This window comes from Dioscorea cayenensis, chromosome 20 (genome assembly GCF_009730915.1).
Source record: "Dioscorea cayenensis subsp. rotundata cultivar TDr96_F1 chromosome 20, TDr96_F1_v2_PseudoChromosome.rev07_lg8_w22 25.fasta, whole genome shotgun sequence".
Lineage (NCBI taxonomy): Eukaryota > Viridiplantae > Streptophyta > Magnoliopsida > Dioscoreales > Dioscoreaceae > Dioscorea > Dioscorea cayenensis.
The window spans coordinates 31880629-31893153 of NC_052490.1; the positions used below are offsets into that span (position 1 = coordinate 31880629).

At 35.6% G+C, this 12525-nt stretch overlaps 2 protein-coding genes across 4 annotated transcripts; one reads left to right on the forward strand and one right to left on the reverse strand.

Moving 5' to 3' along the window:
• The first annotated feature begins 3774 nt into the window (after positions 1 to 3774).
• LOC120251587 lies at positions 3775 to 6783 on the forward strand. 2 transcript variants are annotated; one of them, XM_039260163.1, is made up of 5 exons: positions 3775 to 3969; positions 4324 to 4376; positions 5490 to 5648; positions 6145 to 6246; positions 6537 to 6783. In XM_039260163.1, the coding sequence occupies exons 1-5, from the start codon at positions 3816 to 3818 to the stop codon at positions 6669 to 6671; spliced, it is 603 nt and encodes a 200-aa protein (XP_039116097.1). In that variant the 5' UTR covers positions 3775 to 3815; the 3' UTR covers positions 6672 to 6783. The 2 variants fall into 2 exon arrangements, with proteins under 2 accessions (XP_039116097.1, XP_039116098.1); XM_039260164.1 differs by having other exon boundaries at positions 4327 to 4376.
• Positions 6784 to 6921: 138 nt separating this feature from the next.
• LOC120251586 (hydroxyproline O-galactosyltransferase HPGT1) lies at positions 6922 to 11178 on the reverse strand. 2 transcript variants are annotated; one of them, XM_039260162.1, is made up of 12 exons: positions 10899 to 11178; positions 10728 to 10791; positions 10459 to 10502; positions 10139 to 10347; positions 9873 to 9936; positions 9724 to 9796; positions 8694 to 8817; positions 8276 to 8363; positions 8126 to 8176; positions 7618 to 7689; positions 7393 to 7505; positions 6922 to 7306 (listed from the first exon to the last, which is right to left on the reverse strand). In XM_039260162.1, the coding sequence occupies exons 1-12, from the start codon at positions 11009 to 11011 to the stop codon at positions 7284 to 7286; spliced, it is 1038 nt and encodes a 345-aa protein (XP_039116096.1). In that variant the 5' UTR covers positions 11012 to 11178; the 3' UTR covers positions 6922 to 7283. The 2 variants fall into 2 exon arrangements, with proteins under 2 accessions (XP_039116096.1, XP_039116095.1); XM_039260161.1 differs by having other exon boundaries at positions 10459 to 10508; positions 10899 to 11177.
• Between the last annotated feature and the right edge of the window lie 1347 nt (positions 11179 to 12525).

The window sequence follows — 12525 nt, forward strand, 5'->3', positions numbered from 1 at the left end:
TTTCATATCATTCCTTTTATATACATATTTCAAAGCTTATATAATGACTTTGTATTATTTCAAATATATACAATAACAAATACTTTCTTTCTCTCTCTAACTTCCATTTAACATCAAGTTCTTGTCTCCCCGCTTCTTGATGGTGACAACTACCCAATATGGAGTCGTAATATCTAATTTGCATTGGAGCAAAAAAATAAACTCGGATTTATTGATGGCAGATCTCACTTCTCCGATGTTTTCTCATTGGTCTCGGTGCAATCGGATGGTATAATCCTTGCTACTTAGTTCCACAGATTCTTCGCTCAAATCTAGCATTCTTTGGGTCGATACTGCCTATGCTGTGTGACATGATCTCAAGGTTCAATTCTCACAAAAGAATATTTCTCGTAAATTTGAATTGCGTCGAGAGATCTTTCAACATAAACAAGAGAATAACTCTATTTTTTATCATTATGCATCATTAAAAGCACTATGGGATGAGCTTTCCTCATACACAACTCACCCTAATTGTACATGTGGTGCTCTTAATGATCTTCATTTAATTTATACTACTGACCGTTAAATAAAATTTTTTAATGGCTTGGACGAATCATTTGCCCAAGTTCAAAGTCAGATTCTCTTGACAAACCCTCTTCCCACAATTGAGCAAACTCATTCTATGTTATAGCGAGAAGAATGGCAACGCTGGGTGACCGCTCACTCTCCTTCTCCTATTCACTCTGCACTGATAGCCCAACCACGTCCCAATGGTGGTGTCTCACAACGCCGTCCACGTCCCCATTATCATTGTGATCATTGCAACCTCGACGGTTATAGCACTTCTCGTCGTTGGGTCTTACATCCAGAGCAGAAAAAGCCGTCAAGTTTCATAATCCATCAACTTGGCCCAACCAATCACGGATTCTGTAGTTCCTTCTACATGACCTATGGGTTCCCCTTCAAGTGGTCATGTTAGTCAACAATCTGCAGCTAGTCCTACTTTGGCACCAGATCAGATCTCTCAATTGTTGGCACAACTTCAGCTTGGTAATAATAGTCCTTTCTCAGATTTTGCAAGTACAGTTAACTGTTTTATGAGTTCTAGTACCCATAATATTGCTTGGATTGTTGATACGGAACAAGCGATTATATGATTTCTGATATGTCTTTTTTTCATACATCCACACCATGTGCTCAACCTTGACCTATTACTCTACCTAATAATTCTCAAATGTTTGCCACTCACATTGGCACTGTCTCTTTATTTCTTGGATACATCATTACTAATGTTCTATTTATTCCTAACTTTCATTTCAATCTCTTGTCCATCATCAAGTTAACCCAACAACTTTCTTGCGCCACTATTTTTTCTTTTGATTGTTATCACTTGCAGAACCTACATACGAAGAAAGTGATAAGCACAGGACCACGGTTGCATGATGGTCTTTATATCTTGGAGTCTTGCCTAGTTTGTCTTGCAATCACATCCACCACAAAACAAGCTTTTGATTTGTGGCACTATAGACTTGGTCATCACTCTCACTCTATAGACAACTCTATTTTATTTACAAACCCTTCCATTAAAATAAATTCATCATCCCCTTGTGGCATTTGTCCTTTAGCCAAATTTACTCGTTTGTCTTTTCATACTAGTATCATTTCTACCACTACATCTTTTGACTTATTCCATGTTGATGTTTAGGGTCCATACCAAACACCAACATTATCTAGCGCACATTATTTTTTAACATTGGTTGATGATTTTTCATGTTCCACATGGGTGTTTCTCATGAACCTCAAATTTGATGTGAATTTTTTAATCCCTTATTTTTTTTCGCATGATTAACATGCAATTTTGCTAAAAGCATAAAACAAATTTGGTCAGATAATGCTAGAGAATTCTTTAATCACTCTACCACTTTATTTTTACAACAATTAGGCATCATTCAACAATCTAGTTGCATTGGAACACCCCCAACAAAATGGTGTTATTGAACGGAAACATCGGCACTTACTCAATGTTGCTGGTGCCCTTCGTTTTCAATCACAAATTCCATTACATTTTTTGGGCGAATGTATTTTAACAACTGCATATTTAATTAACCGTCTTCCAACTAAAGTTCTTCATGATAAAATGCCACTTGAACTTCTTTTCTCTATACCACCCTCTTATGATCATCTTCATATTTTTGGATGTCTTTGTTATGGCAAAAATTAAAGTCCTAGTGATAAGTTTGACAAACGCTCTTCTCCCGGTATTTTTTAGGATATCCACCTGGTCAAAAGGCTACAAAATCTATGACTTATCCACTAAGCAAATTTTTGTCAATTTAGATGCCATTTTCCATGAAATTATTTTTCCTTTCACCTTGAAACCATCCGATTCACAATCCATCACATTTTCATCGCATATTGTCTCACAAGATGAAGATTCTTCTGTAAGTACCCATTCACCCACCTTTACCACATCTACACCTCCTATTGATCAATATGAACCAACCATTACACTAAACCTAGACCCACATCTAATCACTCAGCGTATGGAACAACCAATCTGACAGCCTGTTTCACTTAAAGACTATCATGTGACTAAGCCCCATCTTCGTCACACTTCTTCGTCTTCAAGTTCTTCCTCGCCTGGCTCTCATTCTTTGAATACTTTTTTGACATATGATCGATTTAGTTCCAAGCATGTTTTCTATTTAAATTCTATGACTCATGAACCTACACCATTTTGAGAGGCAATGCAAAACCAAGTTTGGCATGATGCCATGTAGGCTGAGATGACTGTTCTTGTTTCAAATAAGACTTGGTATGTTGTTCCTCTTCCTCAAGGCAAGAAACCAATTCGATCAAAATGGGTCTACAAAATTAAAAGACATTCTGATGGTACAATTAAACGTTATAAAGCCTGACTTGTTGCAAAGGGGAATAACCAAGTTGAAGGTGCCGACTATCATGACACATTTGCTCTTGTTGCTAAACTCACCATTGTGTGGGCCCTTCTTGCTTTAGTTGCCATCAAAAGTTGGTCTCTTCATCAACTCGAAGTCCACAATGCTTTTCTCCATGGTGAGTTGAAAGAGGAACTATATGTCTTTACCTCCGGGGTATCAGCATAAGGGGGAGCCGCTTGTCTGTTGTCTTCATAAGTCTCCGTATGGCTTAAAACAAGCTCCTCGCCAATGGTTCTCTAAGTTCTTTAATGTCCTTATTGCTTATGGTTTCACACAATCCCAAGCATATCATAGCTTATTCTTTCTTCATCGTGGTGATATTGATATATTTATACTTGTTTATGTTGATGATATCACGTTGCAGAATGAGTAATCTAGGGACGTCCACAATAGCCATCGGATGGTAATCTGACGACTACGATCATCATAAACAGTTCAAAACGCGTTTTACATTGTCATACAATAACATAAAATAGTAAAAAATTGTACATCACCTATATAAACAAACAACTGTGATTAAACATCAATAGAATAGAGAACAGTAATCTAGAGAATCTTTTCCCTGTATATATATTTTTTTATATTTGATTTTTGTGAAAGAGGACTTGGTTTGCAGCAAAGCTAACAAATACCAAACTTTTCAGGATTTAAAGAAGAAAAAACTTTATTCTATTTTAATTAAATTAGAGAAATCTAAGATTAAATCCAACCATCGAAATGGAGTTCATATCACAAGATAGAATGGACGGTGGATATCATGCTCGCATCGTGAGGTCAATCACCGCCCAACCTTCTCCGACTATTATATTTCTCCTCTCTCTCTCTCTCTCTCTATCTCTCTTGTTCCTTCGCTCGCGATCTCTTGATCTCGGTCTCATGGACTACGATTTCAGGACCCGAACCGCTCCCGCGTATCGGCCTGCCGGCGCCGGCACCGCATCAACGATGTACCCTAGGGTCGGTCAGCCGGGTGCTCCGCCGCCTGCCCGGGCTCCCTATCACCACTCGACCTCTTCTTCCCCTCAGTCTGGTAAACTCTTCTCTCCCCCTATTCAATCTTCTATTGATTTGAATGTTCGTACCTTGGTTTTGGATGATTGATGGAAAAGTTATCAAATTGCATGGTTTTGACTGATTCTATGGCGTAGGTTTGATGTAAAATCAGGGTTTTATATTAGTGTTATTGTATTCATCTAATTTGTCATGTTATGTGAAGGTGTGGAATGATTACTAGGTCTAAGATTATTCAAGGTGATCTTTTTTGTGGAATTTCTTTGTAATCTTTGCCTCTTTTCCCCCCTTTGCTTTTGAACTTCTTAATGTTATTTTTTCATACTTGGATGGATGTGTGAATTGGTTATTGTTTTACTATTTTTTTTTGCAGCAGGGCTTGGTATCAGAGTTACAATTAAACCGGAATATCAGATTCGTCCTCCTGTAAGCTTTAAAATCCTATCTATTTTCCCCCTTCTCTCTTTTTATATCTTCTAATAACATGTATGAGTTTTTCCATTAATTTTTTTTTTTAAGTAGACGATGACTTACGGGTATTGGGAGAGCTCATAGTGTTAAAATTTTTATATGAGCCTATAGGCTGAGCATGATTTCCAAATTACATTCATATGGTATCAATGCTGTTTTTTTTTTTTTCGTTATGATATACAAAGCATCCAGTAATTGGAAGCTTCGTTGCCTCTGCTATGATACATCTCTATGTGTTTCACATGTCCTATTTTAGTCACACAATGGTCACCACCTGCTACTGAAGTAGGATCAACATATCTTTTTTGCTCAATTGTTTTATCATGTGATGTAGTATGTCCTTGGTACAGGAACATTTGCCAATCACGCTTTATAGATTCATTCATTAGCTCGGAGTCATTAGACCATATGAGATGCATCGGAGGGAGGTCACAGCTTAATGCTGTAGCTGTCTCATAACTGATATGGTTGCATGCTATCGTGAGTAATGGATTTTAAAGGAAGTGTTTTTTGTGAAATGACTGGGAAATAGAATACGTTTGTGGTTAGGGTGGTCATAAAAGCCATTGTTAATCATCTTGAATGCAGAATAAATTACAATGGGTGTCTTGCATATGAGGAAAATGAGTTCTTTGTATGAATGGACCTTATGTAATCATTTATAGCCAATCAACCTTCCATTGAAGAACAAGACCAAAATAAAATACATTATGACTATATTGATTCCCAACTTTTGCTGCAATCTAATACAACGAAAAAATTGTTGGCTCTTGAATATGCTTAAAACTTCTTTGAGCCTCAAATTTTTTAAGAGGCAGGAAATGGGGAAGATAATGGTGCTTTGTCTATATTGTGATGATTCAGGCCTTGAGTACATCTTGTTACACTATCATTTTAAGTTAGATCACTTGAAGTGCAACCAAAGAAGTGCAGAATATTACCAATGTTAATCACAAATTCTTATTCAAGACTTCTTTGAGTTTTGACTATTCTGTCAAAGATGTTATATTTATTCATTTGTCACATGAGAGTTTTTTTTTTAATCTCTTACAAAAAGTACCTTTTCAGCCCCCACTGGCAGCACAAATGCCCAACATACCTCGGAGCACCTTCCAGTTTGACTTTGATTTTGAAAGAAGAATACTTGCTGAAGCTGAGAAGGAAACCCAGAACTGGGGCAAGATTGCAGGAGAAACCCAGCCAACAAAAACCGCTCCAAGTTCTATGGTTTGATAATTTCTAAAATAATCTCCATATATTCATTTCTTGCTTTATTTGTTTGTGTGAATTTTTACTACTATGTCTATTTCTTTTCCCCCACAAGTTTACTTATAAGCCTATTATCTTATTAATTTGTCATACTATTTCTCCTTGAAAAAGGATGCATGTCCGTATCTTATTCATTTGTTCGCTTTTTTGTCCTTCAAGATATTTGATGAATCATAGCCTCTTTTTTTATTACAGAATTGATGTTTTGCAGTTTTGCCATAATATACTGCAATTATTGCAGATTTCTCCTGCAGAAATATACATATATGACCAACTATTGATTCTCCTCTTATAAAAAGGATATTTAAGAATGAAGTTTGTCTTCCTGTGTATATTACGCATGAGGAAGTCTTTTTATCGGTTATTTATAACTCTTCATTGGGCTGATTTGTTAACACAATGATATGTGAAACTCAACATTCTTAATAACATAATTGGTTTATTTGTTTTATAGGCTCCTGCTGGGGATCCTTTGGTGGACAAGTATGTTGCCTCAGGTCTTGGACGTGAAGCGGTATCTCTTGCAGTTCTGAATTATGGAGATAATCCAATCAAGGTGATTATCTTCTTTGCGGGTCAATTATGTTCTTTTCCTGTTAACTGATATTAAATTAAAAAATCGCCGTACCTCAGCTCATTATTATTATTATTATTATTATTTTGGATGAATTTTTCTGGTTCACCAGTCTTAGGCACATATGAACTGGTAAAAACTTGTGGCCATGACTTAAATTCGTCCAACACCCTATTCAAAGAAATATTTGCACTGTATAATTTAGATTATTATCTTGTTTCATTATGAAAATTAGGATGCAAAGATAACCAAATTAAACATGTTACTTTCAGGTGAGAGAGTTTGTGAAAGGCTACAACCTTCTTCGTGAAATGGGTTTCTCATCGAAAAATGTTGCCGAAGCACTAGCCATGTATGACAATGACACAGACAAAGCTTTGGCGCATTTCCTCAACAGTTCATCATGATTGTTCATATGCTCATTATATTTGGAGCAATTGTTATCTCATGTTACAACAAACAATGTGATTTACAAGAGTTCATATAGTCTGATTTGTTTCGACGGAGTTGCCTGTATAATCTCCAGCTTTTATTTGAACACACGCTTGCGCCCACACACAAAAAAAAAAAAAAATGCCTTGTTTTCCTTGTTTGTTTGTTTTGTGCCTGATGTTAAAATCATAATGTTTATTCTAGTGACTGCATACTGTAGAAATATAAATAAAATTGGCCTGGATATTATTTAATGGTTAACAGTTAACTGGTTTCATTCAATCTGGTCTCTTACATAAGAAAAAAAAAATGGTTAGTGGAGCTGCTACAATGCAACACAGAATACAGAGATTCAAAAAGCCTAATGAAAGAAACTAAATTCTATAATGATCACTGCCAATGGAACCAGCCTTTCTCTAGATATTTGCAGGAGCTGGTGATGTTGAAGGTATAATGATTTCCGTGGACTTAGCTAAGCATGGAGCCAATGAAATTGCAAAATAATCGGGTCTTCAAAATCATCCGTTTCAAGAAAATGGAGCATGATTCCATAATAAATTTCAAGTGGGCAGGCAAGCATGTATTGATCACACAGCTGAACAAATGGCCCCTGAGAAACAAACAAGAGACATTAAGCTCTTTCACAAAGATGTTAAAATGAACAGATGAATGCTTGGACATCGTAATAATGTGCACCTGAAGTCCATGACGAGCAACACAGTTTCCCTTCATCAACATGATTAACATCAAGCCCGATGAACCATGATCCAACACTAACGTCATCATGAGCATATGTCCGTAGAATATCTCTGTCAGTCGACAAATAAAAGGGTATCAATAATCCTGTTCTATATCTCATTAGCAAAATTGGTTGACAATAAATGCAACCATACGATAAGGGTGCATTAAAAGTGAGCTCACCTATTTATAGAAATGAATTGTGCCAATGCTCTAGATATGACAAACATTTCCCCTGATGCATGACGGAAATACCTGTTCCACAATCATAATTTTATCAGGCAATAACAAACACCCGGAATGGCATTTTAGAAATTATCCATGCTGCCTAGATCTTTGTAAAACATAATGCTTAACATAATGGCAATCTACAAAACAAATTGAATATGATTACGACTAATCATTCATCAAAACATTTTAGTGCAGAAATTTTTTTAACAAGACAGCATGAGAATATAGGAGAGCCTATCTGCCTGCAATTTCTCTTCTCATATCCTTTTGGTAATAGGGCAGAAACATAAGAAAAATGGTTTACCCATTATGGTTTCTGTCATGATAACCAAACTCAACTCTCATCAGTTGATTCATCCTTTTGTAACATGGTTAAAGATAATGTTTATGCCAAAAATTGAGAATCTGACAAAAACTACTTATCCACACAGCAGAGGCAAATTGACATAATATAACTTACGATTTTCCATCGCCAAATTTCCACCAATCTGGTTCAAACCATTTATGATTCCTGCATAAGCGAAGCATCAGATGGCAACAAAATTCTCAAAGCTCAGAACACACTCATACTAAAGAAGAAAATACAAATAGAAATTTTAACTGCACTCACGAGTCTGAGAAAACTTCGCCTGATTTCATACACCCAAGATAAACACGAGGTTTGTCCACATGAGCTGAAAGCATTGCTCCAAGGGAATCTGTATAAGATAAAGTATAAGATTAAGAGGTCATAAGTCTATAAATAGACTGAAAATGTTTCCTTTCTTGTGTAATTTTCTTTGGTATAATTAATCCAATGCATGGAAACAGCATTTACTATAACCTGCAAGTTAGAATCATTTATGACCAATATTGTAATAATAGATTTTACGGCTAGTAATAAACAAATTCACTTCATTCTGTGGTGTGATAAAACAATTCCCACAACATAAGCCGAAAAACTTCCTCCACAACCTCTGAATTGGCATAAAATAAAGAAGTTGGTGTAATTACACAGAGGCTAATCCTTATCAAGGAGAAAGACTAACCAATATTGACATAGATATTGTCATTGACCTTCACATAGAAGTCTGCATCCCAAGTATCTACAGCATGAGCAAGAAACAGCCTTGTCTTCTTTGGAACTTCTTCAGAAGCTTCAACAACATTATCCTGATGAGGAAAATGAATGCTTGAATCATGTGAGGCAAGAAGAAAAAAGGATATTCAAAATTTGCAGGTCAATTTAACTGTTGTGTCTGAAACAAAAAACAAATTTCAGTGATGATTGCACGTGAATGGATGTTAAGTCAACTAAGATAAATAATGTGCTTCTAGACCATTATTTCTGATAGGATATTTATTGCTGATACATGTGATGGCAAAATTAAATGAATTTCCTTGTGTATTCATCAAGTGGTTTAAACATCAACACCAAGAGTTGAATGGATTGTGAATCATATACACTCTGCCATACAACTATGCAGATTATAAAGACAAGTAATTTTATAAATTCTACAATGCCAAAAAAACGATATAAATAAGAAATATCAGATTGTTTTCACATTTTCCACTGCACAGCAAAGCCAGGCATCTTACAATCTGACACAACCATATTGCTGTGGAACTTTGTGGACTACAAGTTTGGAGTCATTTTCACAAGTATCAGCCCTTAGCTGCCAAACCCCCAATGCAGAACTTAGGCAAGTGGTTTGAGGGGAATGTGTGTCCTAAAAGAATATGTAAATGTTGGGGAATTAGTAGGTTCATGCACGGAACTTTTGAAGAAGCTCAAGTAATCGGTTAACTCTGGCCCAACTTGTTTATATGGTTGAAAGGAATTATGCAAGCATGTGCAAGCTTTGCATAGATTATGCCCAGTAAGCGAACAAAAATCACTCTCTACATTTGGACTACCCCATCTTTGACATGAGATAAGGCAGCTATGAGCAAACTACAGGATTACTATGTGATAAGCTATCGGAACAACTGCAGGGTTATTCAGCATCTAAAACCAAACAAAAGTGATACAGAAACTAGAAGTAAGACAAAATGCTACATGGAAAAGCAATGACATACAAGAACAATGAAGTCTTTGGAGTGTTTATTTTCATCATCAATAGCCCTGTCCATGCTATCTCCCCGATTTGCACTGCATACCAAAACCAAAACCAAGTTAAACTTAGAACTCAAGTGCTTATTCCAAATATCACGCAAAGAAATGAAACCTTCTTCCTATCACAAATCGCACTACAACGCCTTTGTCTTCTTCCAATTTTTTTAGTTCTGCACCTGCATATAAAGTTTAAATAGAAGTTCTTTCAGTCTTCTTTCAATCCAGTTTAGCCTCAGATTATCTTTATAATACAAATCGATTTGCAGAATTATAATATAACATCAAATCAACTGTAAAATTATTCATAAAGAAAGTGACCCCAAAATCATTATAATGCACACATGAAAGATTTCTGAAGGATGAGAGTTGGCATTCTACCAGATGGTACCCATGATTTCCGAATGGCGTCTCTACCGTTCTTGCTTTCAAAACCAGTAAGGATACCTATTACTGCCAACAACCTCTTCTTCGAAGGAGCTCCATTGGTGTCAGAAGACTCTGAACCATAGCCATACTTCGAAACGTAACCTTCATGCCTGGCAGCAGCCAACTCCATTTCAAGTGCTGCTAATTTCTTATGCTGATCCCTGCAAAGTGCAAACTCATAACCTCAGTATTCAAAACACCCCTTCCTCCCTCAAAATCCAATTTTGAACTCCCAAATCGACAAACCAAATTGGGTGTCTGATAAAAATCACCTGCAAGCAACCATCTTCAGCGATTCATCCACTGATATCGCAGTCTGCCTCTGCAAAAATTCCACAATAAGGTCGCTATTTTTCCTCCCCAGATCGTCGTACATTGAAACAATGAATTCAACACAATAAAACGAAAGAATAGCTCTGAATTGAACTTCAATAAACAGTTCCACCCAAAAAATCCAAACGATTCAAATAAATTTCAGATCTGGAATCCCAGATGGTCCAACAAACGAAACCATAATGAATACAACGAAAAGTCAGAATACCTTCCCGGTTCTCCGATCGAGCTCTTTGATAAGATAAACCCTATTCTCCGCATCCTGCCACAACCTAACATCCCGAAAAGAAAACCCCACCGAATCACACACCAATAAAATCAAATACATGAAACCAAAACCAATCAATTTAGAATACGAAGGTCAAGGTGTGGGATCTACCGGCCGGCAACATATACGGAGGCCATGGTGGCGAGCATGGCGAGCATAAAGGAGGAGATCGGTGATCGGAGGGCAAGCCCCGGCAAGCGATGACTGGATCCCCGGCTCTGCATTCCTCGTCGATCCCCCTTCTCGGATATCGAAGATGGAGAGCGAGAGAGGTTATAGAGATCTGGGGTTGTTGGGAGAGAAGGGACGTTTGCACGATCGAAAGAAGATGAAGAAGAGGTTGGAAGTATATCGAGTGCGAGGTCGAGGAAACGTCCATTTTCGTTTTGTTTTTGTTAGCGAGACGATGAGACGATGAGTAAAATAAAATTCAAAATTTTATTTTTATTTTTTATTTTTTAAATTATATATTTATTTATTTATTTATTTATTTAGAATTTATTTATTCAGTTATTGATAAATAAGAGTGCTTTCAGAATTTGTGGTTTAAAAACTACTACTTATGATGTTATGGAAAATTATTTTATAAGTTTTATAGTTTGCACTTTAAATTTATCTGTTTAATTTTTGAGTTGAAGATTTCAATTTATAATCATATAAATGTAAATTTTTATCAAAATTAAGATTGGTGATTTTTTTATGATTATTTGCATAGCTGATTTGAAATTGAATAGGCTTGACATCTTCGTAGTTACTATCAAACCTAATTTTAACGTAGTTGTTTTGGTGTATTGAGATTTCATGTTTAATTTAAAAAGGAAGTGAAGAAAATTGATCTGATTTTTTCTATTTTATGCCTCACTTATAGTATTTATTAGTGTTAAAATTAGGAAATTAATAATTTTTTTTATTTATTAAGAAAGTGAATTTTGAATTAAGCTAGCTTCAAAAAAAATTTATTAAAATGGGAAAGTATGACAATTTATAAAAACTTATTTCCATTCACTTGCAAAGCTTTTTTTAAACCCATAAAATTTCATCTAATACTAAAACTCTCCGGTTCTATTTTTACTTTTCTAATAAATAAATACAAAAAAATAGTGGACACTTTCCTCCACTTCAAAAACAAGTGATACTCCCCTATTTTTATGTTTTCAATCACTTCCCCTAAAATCAATGGGTACATTTTCTATCACTTGTTGCTCATATAAATTCATCATATATTTTTTTATTTAATCTCCTAATCAATGATCGGTTTATTTTATCTTTTTATTTTATGTTCTGAGTTCATTTTGGTGTAAAATTTCATGCTTCCTTTCCTTTAAATATAGTTTGTAGTTTATCCATTTGAAAAATAAATAAAAAGTAACCATGACCAAATTATTATATTTTAAAAAAAAAATCGAACCACCAAAGATAAAAGCCACTGGTTTTACTACGGAAAACTTACAGGCCGGACATTGAAGTGACAAGTTATGGGTGTCCAATTAACTGGTTCAGTTAAAAACAACGGATGTCATCTAATTAAAGTGGTAATTAATAATTATGATCCTCTAATTTGGTACAAGGTGTATGACACAATTGACAACCGCCTAATCAAAAGTGCACGGATCCATCTTTGAAGTTTTGGTTGAATTTGGAATCCAGAAATGTACCTTCTTTTCAATTGTCTTCCAACCCCTTCCAATAGACCGGGTTCCGTGTAATAATCACGAACTAAAATGTGGTTGATTCCATT